At 42.4% G+C, this 12,101-nt stretch overlaps 1 protein-coding gene across 3 annotated transcripts in view; it reads right to left on the bottom strand.

The window, feature by feature from the left end:
• The window catches only part of LOC106545539 (uncharacterized), a 28,287-nt gene extending 16,654 nt beyond the window's left edge, over window positions 1-11,633 (bottom strand). The window contains exons 1-5 of one of the 3 annotated variants that reach the window (XM_087728365.1): window positions 11,299-11,633; window positions 5,928-6,082; window positions 5,618-5,778; window positions 4,349-4,508; window positions 2,576-2,746 (exon numbers count right to left, since the gene is read on the bottom strand). In XM_087728365.1, the coding sequence (XP_087584491.1) occupies window positions 2,576-2,746; window positions 4,349-4,508; window positions 5,618-5,778; window positions 5,928-6,077 (642 nt within the window). In that variant the 5' untranslated portion in view covers window positions 6,078-6,082; window positions 11,299-11,633. Of the gene's footprint in view, window positions 1-2,575; window positions 2,747-4,348; window positions 4,509-5,617; window positions 5,779-5,927; window positions 6,083-7,975; window positions 8,136-11,298 lie in introns of those variants that run through there. The other 2 variants (XM_087728366.1, XM_087728367.1) reach the window with 2 other exon arrangements.
• Window positions 11,634-12,101: the final 468 nt, after the last annotated feature.

Genomic DNA, 12,101 nt, shown 5'->3' with positions numbered 1-12,101 from the left:
CTGTTCGACAATCAGCTGGCATTTTTCTACGCTTTTGCCAAAACCGGCATTTCCTGTTGGTTTTCAGCAAAACCAGCCCATAGCAAACAATTGGTTCATTTTACAATTCCGGCATTCACTTTACAGTCGTGGTCTTTGCTTAAGGACTACCACAAGGAAGGTCATAAAATTGGATCAGTCAGATGGGTAGCCTGCATTACAAACATCATGATTTACAGCCGCAATGAGCAGGCTCCATTACAGTCTTAAGGGCTGTTTGTAAATACCTTACATTCATAACCACCTTGTAAAGTCTCCTTGTTCACTCCTCATTGTAACCCAAGCCAGCCCTCTAAACGTCTCCATCATCCAGGTCATGGTTGTCCCAAAGATGCTTTTTCAAGAGGCAACTGGACTTTCTGGTTTTTCTTTGAAGACGTTTTGCTTCTCATCCAAGAAGCTTCTTCAGAGCTGAAGAAGCTTCTTGGGTGAGAAGCGAAACATCTTCCAAGAAAAACCAGAAAGTCCAGTTGCCTCTTGAAAAAAAAGCACCTTTGGTAAATTGACATTTGAAATTAGAGAACAAGAAGATAAAAAATTTATAAGACATGGGATTTTAGTTAGATAACAAAACATGGAAATGAAAGATACTAGAGAATGTTACCAATACAAGAATAATAGAATGACATTGAATATAACATGAAGATACATTATTATTGGAGAGATTGAAAATGATGTAATGAATTGCTACAATATAAATGATCCCAACATTTAGTGTATCTCATTGAAAATGAAGGAATAAATAGTGATAGTCAAACAAATGAGGTACAATGATAATAATGTATATAAACAAATTTGATTTGATAATATGTGATTTCATAGAAATTGCAAGTGATGACTATGGAAAGGATGCACAAAAACCTTGTAATCAAATGACACACTGTATGTAATGAAATATGGTTTTATGTTTTATGTCTTGTTTGTCTATGTCTGTCCAAAATAAAAATTTTCTATTTTTTTAAAAAAGCACCTTTGGGCCAGAACTTAAAACATACGGTTGAGGGTTCATTTCATAATCTAGTTTGTGTTAATAGGAATTAGTGGTTGATCAGATTCCCACTATGAAGGAGAATCATTGACCATGATTAAGGAACCCAGAGAGGATGGGCCCAGTGCTTGGTCCAACTAATCAGAGAGGATTGTTTGTTATGTCTTCAAATGAGGGTTGGCCTAGAACCCACCGTGTGATTGTGATACATAGGAACAATGATGTATAAGATATATATTTTGAGAACGACCCTCAGGCAGTGTTGTATTAACCCTTAAGCAGACTAAGCACATGCTTAGGGCACCAGGCTCAAAGGGGGCACCACAAAGTTGAGAAAGAAAGAAAGAAAAACCAATGAAGATTTGTCAGTGCTCAGGGCACCAGTGAGCCTTAATCTGCCACTGCAGATTCAGGAAATTTCAAGGCACTTGGGATGATGCCATTTTAGCCATACCAGAAACAGTTAACTTCCTTAGATATTGAACTATAACATCTACCTATTTGTGACTCTATGATGCCATATTATATTTAGCCTAATTTAATACTTTACCTCATCTATTGTATTTGTGTTTGTATCTAGAGTGTGTTTCATTACTGTTGTATATCTGTGATTGCATGGCCCCTGGAGATGCCATATGCTATATTAAATCTTTAAATCTATATCTATATCTATACCTATACCAGTGTTTTTCAACCTTGGTCCCTTTAAGAGCTGTGGACTTCAACTCCCAGAATTCCACAGCCAGCGCATGCTGGCTGGGGAATTCTGGGAGTTGAAGTCCACAGCTCTTAAAGGGACCAAGGTTGAAAAACACTGACCTATACCTATCTCTGTCTCTCTGTCTCTGTCTCTGTCTCTCTCTCTATCTATCATCCATCCATCTATCTCTATCTGTTATCTATCTATCTATCTATCTATCTATCTATCTATCTATCTATCTATCTATCTATCTATCTATCTATCTATCATCTATCTATCTATCTATCTATCTATCTATCTATCTATCTATCTATCTATCTAATATCTAAATGAGTGTGTGTGTGTGTGTTTCAGCATAACTCTGGAACACCTTGAACAATTTCAACCAAACTTGGTATACAGATTACTTACCTTCTGGAAACAAATACTAGGGGGGGGGAGGCACCCCTAACACTCCTCAGGATGTGTGTTCTGTTAAGATACAGCCTGTTGTGCCTTAAAATGGCTTCTACTATACTGCCATAAAATGGCTTCTATGTACAGCACAGTGAAGTTGCCATGGTAACGGCTTCACAGTACTCTACAAGGGGCTCCCTCTGGTAAGGGGGAAAACACAAAATTAGAAATTACATTTGGTCTGGACATTTCCCCCCTATAAATAAATACCTGGGCAACACTGAGTTATCAGCTAGTAAATAAAGTCTGTTGTGCTGTTCTTGCTTTGAGGGTTGCAAGAAACTAGGTGGTTGGAATGAAAATAAATGAGCTAGAGAAACTGGCAGGAAAAAGGTGTCCAACTCCAAAATCCACCAGGACAGAACCTCCATCTCTGATCCTCTTTCACTGACCTTGGCATCAAAGAGAAATCGGGAGACAGGGATATTCTCAGGACCCCCATGGACATCAAAATGCTTGCAGCCAGCATTAGCTTTGATGTAACGGGGATGGTCACCCTGAAGTCCCTTCACAAATGCAACTCCCAGCTGGGTGGTCAAGAATGGGTCCTCCCCATAAGTCTCCTAAGAGTGAGAAAAGAAGCAAGCTAGTCAGCTCAACCCTATTCTTCCCCCACCCTGCTTTTATTTCAGTTAATGAGAAGCGTAAAATGGCAAAGAAATGAAAAGTATTGTCTTCGGCTCGTCATAAGAGACCATCCAGACAGAAACCCAATATTTTTTTACTGTTGCCTTTAAATATAACATACATACATACATACATACATATATATATTATAGGTGTATAATATTGCAAGATATTAATAGGTAAAGGTAAAGGTTCCCCTGGCACATAGGTGTAGTTGTTCCCGACTCTAGGGGGCGCCTCTCATCTCCGTTTCAAAGCCGAAGAGCCAGCGCTATCTGAAGATGCCTCCTTGGTCATATGGCCAGCATGACCAAATGCCTAAGACGCATGAAATGTTGTTACCTTCCCACCAAAGGTGGTTCCTATTTTTCTACTTGCATTTTTTACATGCTTTCGAACTGCTAGGTTGGCAGAAGCTGGGACAAGTAAAGGGAGCTCTGTTACGTGGTGCTAGGGATTCAAACTGCCAACTTTTCGATTGACAAGCTCAGCATCTTAGCCACTGAGCCATCGCGTCCCTTAAGATATTAATACTGTAACCTTAAACCCACAATCTAAAATGATATGCAGAATATTATCAGCCTTAAACCTGTATGATTAAAGCTGATATCCAGGATCAAAAGCCCTTGATCATCCAGCCACTCATTTCTACTTCTGGTTATCCCATTTCTGAGAGTAAGATGTTAGAAGGTTCTTGGGTCTTTCTTAAATGTCTACAGGTCAAATGATCTCAAGATTTGCTTTAACCTAATTTTAGAAGCTCCTTTACAGCTCAGGTGACTTTTATGGCCAAGACTAGGAATATTTGTAACCTTTAGTGTAATCCCTGTTAAGGTAAGATAAGGTAACCTTTATTGTCATTGTTTTACTTTGAGCACACTGGCACGCTTTAAAAATTAAATTCTATATACATTCCATATATATGCAAACATACATACATGCATGCATGCATATGTATATAACATGTGTATATGTGTGTTGTTACACATAGACACAAACACACACGTCTTGAGACTTCACAAAGCTGATGCCACATGGAACAAAATGGTGACTGAATCTAGATGTTCTGCTTCATACACCATGGATCCTCTCCCAGAAAGTAACAAGGAGATCTTGACCTTGAGACTCAAGAATCAGTTATTATTCTTCACAACTTTGGAGACACTCAACAATAGTTGCATTTCAGAGGACTATTGTGACAATCAAAGTCTCTGACATGTTTTCCCTGATCTTCCAGGTCTGATGGACCTCAATCCTCACCAGAGGTGCTATTCAGTAGGTTCCGACCAGTTCTGGAGAACCAATAGCGGAAATTTTGAGTAGTTCGGAGAACCGGGAAGCTGGCCCCTATCTATTCTCTGCCTCCTGAGTCCCAGCTGATTGGGAGGGAATGGGGATTTTGCAGTATCCTTCCCCTGCCATGCCCATCAAGCCATGCAAACCAAGCCATGCCATGCCTACCGAACCAGTAGTAAAAAAAATTTGAATCCCACCACTGATCCTCACCCTCCCCGTCTCTGTTCCTAAATCTGTGATACCTGGTTCCTGCCCCAGAGTGGATGCCGCATTATGTTCAAGACTGGGCTGAAGCAACTTAAGCCGGTATGGTCTTTGTAGTAGCCCTTGGAGTCAAAATAGTTGTACTTGGCACGAACTTCAGTGGCCGTAGCATTGGCCACTTCAAAGATGAGTTGAGGGCTGTTCAAAGACATGAGGAGAGTTGAAGAGAAAAGGATTCTGTGTTGCCATGAAATGAGGTCACCCCAAGCAAGCAAGCTGTGCTAATCTATCTTTTTTTTTGTTTTAAATTTCATAAACAATTTGAATACAGTGTATTGTCAGGGTATATCATGTACAAAAGAAAAACAAAGAGAAAACAAAATGAAATATTAACACATATACTGGTTACAATAATGAAAATATAACAGAATCATTTTGGCTCAATTTCTTCTTTATATTAGCTTATTCATAATTCTGTTAATTATATTAGCATATTTATAATTATAAACCATCATATTTAATTCATATATAGCACTAATCTTTCTTCATCTAATTTCTACCTGTTATCTCTAACCATTCATAAAATCTATTCCATGTCAAGTAATATTCTGTGCCTTCTTTGTCTTTTATTTTTAAAGTCAATCTATCCATCTCTGCACAGTCAAATATTTTCCGAATTACACCTTCATCATTACCTATAGTCTAAATAACATTCCTTTCTCAGAGAGTCAAGGACATCTTGCCCTGCACCTGGAGTGGCATGACTGGGAGGCATCTCCAGTTGGGATGGTGCCTGATTGGGCCATGTGATGGAGATGTGGGTGCTAGGCAGGGGCTTGGACTTTCTTTTGGGTGGGGAAAACCCGGAAGCTTTCAGATTCGTGTTTTCTCAGATGTGCTAATATGACATCTCTAATAAAATGGAACTTTGAGGAACTTCAAGTCTCAGAGTCTTCTTGCATTGGAGGTGTTATTTGGAACCCTGACAAGCTGTACATCTGTTCTTCTTCTGAAGAAACCTCTGGAGTCTTTGGAGCAGAGAATCCTTGTGGCTCTTCCAACTCTACAATTCCAAAAATGATGCCAGGTTTTGCAACTCTAGACTCTTAAGATGTCCATGCTAGTAGGTCTGATTGCTGAAAATTTAGCAATAACGGGTCACCAAGATTCTAAGTGGGTGAATCTAGAGACAGAATTGGGGCCACACTCACATAACAACGGCTTTGCTGACAAATGGAAATTTTGTCCTCCATTGTGGCCATAAGTCTAGGACTACCCCTCTATTGACTTAATAGGTAAACTCCTACCTGAAAGAGGCAGCCAAGCCAAGCGCTTGAGGAAAAGATGTCGCCCAGCCTGGTGCTTCTGCATCGCCACGAAGACATTCAGTATTCCACTGGTAAGGGCCAATGCCCAAATGGGCAATAGGTGGGGCTGGTCCATTGCTCAGAGCTCCACCTCTCGCCATCTGTGGGTAGAAAGCCCATATGGTGAATGGATAATAATGGTCAGGCACTCCTCTGATGTGTTTTGATAGATGAAGACAAGCAGACTTGGCTTCTTCCAAAGCCCCGTTGACCATCAACCCCACCAAACCACTCAAGAGGTTTCTCAAACCTGCAGGATCATCTCCTCCGGAGTCAGCCTATTCACCAGATCATCCACTCGTTCCTCCCAAGACAATGTGGGATCCCTGAAGGGGAAGTCCCATCCCCAGCAGAGCCCAGCCAACAGCAGCGGGGCAGCAAGGTGACAGAAAGCCATCATTTTGTCTGCAATGGAGAAAACAGCAATAGCACTTATATTCTGCTTCATACTGCTTTGCAGCCCTCTCTAAGCGGTTTACAGAGCCAGCCTATTGCTCCCAATAATTTGCCTCCTCATTTTACCCACCTTGGAAGGATGGAAGGCTCAGTCAACCTTGAGCCGGTGAGGATCAAACTCCTGGCAGTGAGCAGAGAGCTGAATTAGCCTGCAATACTGCATTCTAACCACGGCACCACCACGGTTCGATGCATGGTGAGTTTGTGGTGCAGAGGAACATTCCTTTGAGATGAGTTTTCATCCAGATAAGGGTATTTTTTGTTTTGCATATCTTAGAAGTGGCTTAATGTTCCTTCTTCCAAGATGTTCTTCCTATTTCCCATTCCAGTTCCCACCCTTGTAATCCCATCTAAGAACTAACAGGTTTCTGCAGGAAACTTTACAAAACTCTACAATTTTTCCAAAGAACCTTCATCCTGGAATCAGTCTTTAATGGTTTATTGAGAAAAGCCCAAGGGAGATTCAAGAGCAGTTGCATTAATTCTGGGTAGATCAGTGAATTCTTCCACCAGATCCTCGTTCATACAATTCAAAACCAGATTTTGTTTCTCCACATCTCATAGAATTAACCACAAGATGTTTTGCTTCTCATCCAAGAAGCTTCTTCCTCTGTAGAGCTAAAGAAGCATCTTGGATGAGAAGCGAAACATCTTAAAAGAAAAACCAGAAAGTCCAGTTGACTCTTGAAAAAGCACCATTGGGTTCAACATGAATCCATAATGTAATTTGTTTTGGGCGTTGCACATTGTGTGACTATCCAGCCAATTGTGCTTTATCCCATAAGCCCTATAAACCAACCATGGCTTTGTGCAATGTAGGAACCCAACCTATGATAAATGTGATCCCTCTGGGCTTAAATGAAACTGTCAATGGCCTGATGGGATCCTTGGAGGGCTGCTAATGTGATTGCTTCCCTGCTTCGGTAGCACCTTCTGAAGAGATAGAATAGAATAGAATTCTTTATTGGCCAAGTGTGATTGGACACACAAGGAATTTGTCTTTGGTGCATAATCTCTCAGTGTACATAAAGAAGAATAGAATAGAACACATTCATCAAGAATCATAACACTTACTGATAATCATAGGTTACAAACAAGCAATCAAATTATACTAGGAAACAAAGCAATATAAATTGTAAAGATACAAGCAACATGGTTATAGTCATCAGTGGGAAGAGGAAGGTATTAGGAAGGAAGAGAAAAAGAATAGTAATACAGTCTTAGTAGGTGATATGACAGTGTTGTGGGAATTAGTTGTTTAGCAGAGTGATGGCATTCGGGGGGGGGGAACATTTTGAAAAAGATAAGATGACGTTGAGAACACAGTGAAGATAACGATCCAAGAAACAGATAAAGTGTTTGTAAGGACAGAAGCAACACCCTCTTCTGAAGAAGGTGTTAATCTGAACCCTGGAGCAAAGAGAATGGAGTTCTGGGACATGGGGAGATTTTTAAAGAATTAGAAATGTTCTCAGGACCAACGCCTAACCAAGTCAGTGAAATCTTCTTGGGAAAGGAGATTTACATGCACGCAATGCGGTATCACATGGCTAAACAAGATAAGCATTTTCTTTAGGATTCTAGAAAGACAAAGGCCTACAAGAAAATTCCATGAAGGTGTCTAGGAAATCACAACAGGGGTCTTCTGGGCCAGACAATGAAGGTAGCTTCCCGTGACTTAATATTACTATCTATTGAGAACAATCTGAGAACATGTATGTTATTTTCCACTTTTAACGACAATACTTTTTAATTATATCTTAATGTCAGTACTTTTTAACATATTGTAAAAAATAATGTGTATTGCTGGTCTTTCACCGTAATAAAGATTTATTTACTTACTATCTATTGAGATAGATAACGGAGAGTCTTTGGCCTAGTAGGAAAGCAGGGAGCGATGAGTTCAAGTCCCGCCTTAGCCATGAAAGCCAGCTGGATGACTTTGGGCCCCTCACTCTCCCTCAACCCAGCTCACACTATAAAAAAGATGTTGAGGCTCTAGAAAAAGAGAAGAACAACCAAGATGATCAGGGGACTAAAGGCTAAAACATAAAAAGAATAATAGCTTAATGAAAAGAAGGACCAGGGAGACAGGATAGCAGTCCTCCAATATTTGAGGGGCTGCCACAGAGAGGAGGGGGTCAAGCTATTTTCCAGAGAGGGGGGGGTCAACTTATTTTCCAAAGCACCTGAAGATAAGGAATAATGGCTGGAAACTGACCAAGGAGAGATTCAACCTAGAAATAAGGAGGAACTTTCTGACAGTGAGAACAATCAACCCATGGAACAGAAGTTGCCTTCAGAAGTTATAGAAGCTTCATCACTTGAAACTTTCAAGAAGAGATTGGACTGCTATTTGTCAGAAGTACTGTAGGGTCTCCTGCTGGTCAGGGGTTGGACTAGATGACCTACAAGATCCCTTCCAACTCGTTTATCTGTTACCTTCCAGGGCTGTTGTTGTGGGGAAAATAGGAGGAGGTAGTGTGTATTTACCGCCTTGAATTATTTGCAAAAATAATAAAAGCAGGATATAAATAAATGCAGAAAAAAAGAAGAAATAAAGAAAAAACAATTGCTATCTATTACTAATACTTACTGTTACTGTCCATTATTAATATCCAAAGGGTGCTTTTCAAAAGGCAACTGGACTTTCTTGGGTTTTTTTTCCTTGAAAACATTTCGCTTCTCATCCAAGAAACTGGTCAGAACTGAAGAAGCTTCTTGGATGAGAAGTAAAACATTTTCAAGGAAAAAAAACCAAGAAAGTGCACCTGCCTTTTGAAAAGCATCTTTGGGACAACCATGGTCTGGATGATTGAGTATCTCGATAGACATTTTTACTATTTTCTCTGAGTTAGAATTTTATTCCCCAGGGTGGACTTCACTCTAAGCATTACCCATCTGCTGTGAAACTACTCACTATTTTTGAGATCAGATCTCTCCCCCAAACTGAACTGTTTCCCTACAAGCACCCTAAGCACCAAGGGGGACTCCTCCATCAAGGAAGCCATGCTGAGTCTATCTATGCATTGCTAAAACATGCCACAGTTAGTTGGTTTCACCAGTATGCACGAACTAACAAGCCATCATTTGCAGATTCCAGAGCTTGGGTTGGAATGTCAGGATTCCGAATAGCATCCAAAAGTAAATCAGAGTCCAAGGCAAAGTATTGCTCAAAGTTCCACTTTATTAGAGATGTCATGTTGGAAAGTTCAACATCTTGCCCCAACATCCACCAGTCTATCACAAGGTCCAATTTCCCACTGCCATGCTGACAATTCCACCCATCCAGTTCCGGTCAGGTGCAGAGGTGCAAGACAAAAGATGACCTTGGCTTTCTAGAAGGAATTTTGTTATGGCTACATAGTATGCAACTCCTTACAACCCCCCTCCTATTTTCCCACAATAGAAAAAGGCAAAGTAGAATAATAGAAAGTGTGGCAGGCCAAAGATCAAAAAGAAAAGATGGCTGCAGGTCTGACGTTGGGTATGGTCCACCCACGAAACCAGAACTGAAGCAACCATACTACAGATCTATGTGGCCTTGAACGGATCCTTTCCACATGGAGAACAAGATGCAAAGATTGAAAAATTAGAATCAGGAGTCTCCAACCTTGGCCACTTTAAGACCTGTGGACTCCAACTTCCAGCAAAGCTGGCTGAGGAACTCTGGGAGTTGAAGTCCACAGGTCTTAAAGTGGACCAGATGGATATTTCATGTTGATCCATGTGGTGCCTAATCCCATAAAAAGCCTTCCCAAAAGTTTAAAACAGGCCAATGTGAACTATTTGAAACGGGGGACTCTGATTTTCAGCCCCGTTGTACCCTTGCTGTTGCTCTACTGAAGGTCAAGCTTTCATCATCTTGCCTTTTATCTTGTCTTTTTATGTACACTGAGAGCCTATGCAGTAAAGACAAATTCATTGTGTGTCCAATCACACTTGGCCAATAAAGAATTCTATTCTATTCTATTCTACTCTACCCTATTCTATCAGGAGAAATCCTTTGATGATGAAAGGAAAAGTTGACTTAAGAGATGCACATATGGAAAGGTGGTATACTGTAGAAGAAAACTGTTAAAGTTGTTTCTTTTTTGTTTTAAAAAAACTGCATAATAAAAATTAATTTTTTAAAAAAGAGATGCACATCCTTCTCTGGGCAACCATAGGACTCTGTTAAGGTTGTGGTTTTCGTACTCATCCTTTCACGCCTTCTCAGTCTAGTTTGCAGTCCTGAACGGGATCTAACTTTATGTGGTTTTGGAGTGTAACACCTGGATTACTCCCTACCTGTCACCCTCCAGAGGCAGCAGAACAAACACTTCTCAGGGTAGGCAGCCAACTTTCTGGTTGGCACCAGCACTTTTTCTGGTTTGGTTTTGGGATCCCAAGGCTGGGATTGCGCCCCAACCCACCCCCAACCCCAAGGAGGCTCGTTTCTCTTGAGTTCTTCTGCACCCTTCGCCAACCCAACGGTGCCAACTGGACCTGGTTCGGTGCTCTCAGGCTCACGGAAGGTAACCAAGCCAAGTTGGTTAAGGGTCACGGATGGAGAGAGGGCAAATAGGTCACTGGTCACTCTCGCTCTCTCTCTCCTTCCCTCTCTCTTTTTGTCTCTCTTTCTCTCTCTCTTTTCTCTCTCTCCCCCTCTCTTTTTCTTTCTCCCTCTCTCTTTCTCCCTCTCTCTCTCTTTCCCTCCCTCTCCTCATCTTTTTCTCTCTTTCTCCCTCTCCCCCCTCCCCCCTCTCTCTAGCCCTCTCTCTTTCCCTCCCTCTCTCGTTCTCTCTCCCTCTCTATCACTTTCTCTCTCTCTCTCTTCCTTTCTCTTTCTCTCCCTCACTTTCTCCCCTCTCTCTCTTTCTCTTTCTCTCTTTCTTTCTTTCTCTCTCCCCTCTCTTTTTCTCTTTCTCCCTCCCCCACTCCCTCTTTCTTTCTCTCTCCACCCCTCTCTCTTTCCCTCCCTCCCTCCCTCTCCCCCTCTCTCTCTTTCTCTCTCCCTCTCTCTTTCTCTCTCTCCCTCTTCCTCTCCCTCACACTCTCTCCCCCCCACTCACTCTCTCTTTCTCTTTCTTTCTTTCTTTCTTTCTCTCTCCCTCTCTTTCTCTCTGTCTCCCCCCCCTCTGTTTCTCTCCCTTTTTCTCGCTCTCCCCACCTTTCCCCCTTACCTTTTCTCGCGATCCCTCCGTCCAGCCGCTTCTGCACCCGGCTGAGTCTGGCCGCATCAGTTGCAAGCACAGGGTTGTTGCGCAACGGCGATCACGAAACAGGCTCCCCGCCTCTGTAGCCCGGAGGCTTGCGGGTGGAGGGGCGGGGGAAGCTGAGCACCGCAGACAGGCCCCGATCTGGTGCGCGAAACAAGATCTCCTTCCCGGCTGACTCTATGCTTACCAAGCTTTAGCAGCCCAACAGAAGGCAGGTCCCTTCCAACTCTGCCAATCTCTTAATCTTTCCTTCCTCAGCAACTTCTGGGCCTCTCTCGCTTCGGCACACCAGGGAGGGGGGGAGGAAGGGAGGAAGGGCGGGCGTTAGAGACGGAGGCGGGGTGTCCCGTCCCCACCCACCCCCGCTCCGACGAGCCGAGCCAAGTTGCAGGCGAAGCCGCTGGACCGTCTTCCTCAGTGGCCACCGAACTGCTCTTCCTGGCTTGTCCGCTAGAGGGCAAAGACCGGCTCACTCCCCAGCCAGATGCCCGCCGCGTGCATCCTTCAGCCCGCATCTCGGACAGGTGAGAAGAGGTAAAGTTGCGGAGCCCCAGGCAAGCGGAAAGGGACGCGACGGCCAGCTCAGCGTCACAGGCCCAGCCGTGCAGTGTTCCTGAGGTGAGGTAAAAGGTTTTTTTTGCCCCACCTCTTTAAAAAAAACAATATAGGAATAACACTACTACTACTACTACTACTACTACTACTACTACTACTACTACTACTACTACTACTAATAATAATAATAATAATAATAATAATAATAATAA

Source organism: Thamnophis sirtalis, unplaced genomic scaffold (genome assembly GCF_051295495.1).
Source record: "Thamnophis sirtalis isolate CommonGarterSnake01/CBP01778 unplaced genomic scaffold, rThaSir2_p1.2 scaffold_13, whole genome shotgun sequence".
NCBI lineage: Eukaryota > Metazoa > Chordata > Lepidosauria > Squamata > Natricidae > Thamnophis > Thamnophis sirtalis.
The sequence above is the reverse complement of the archived record's forward strand: the minus strand, read 5'-3'. Positions and strand labels throughout refer to the sequence as shown.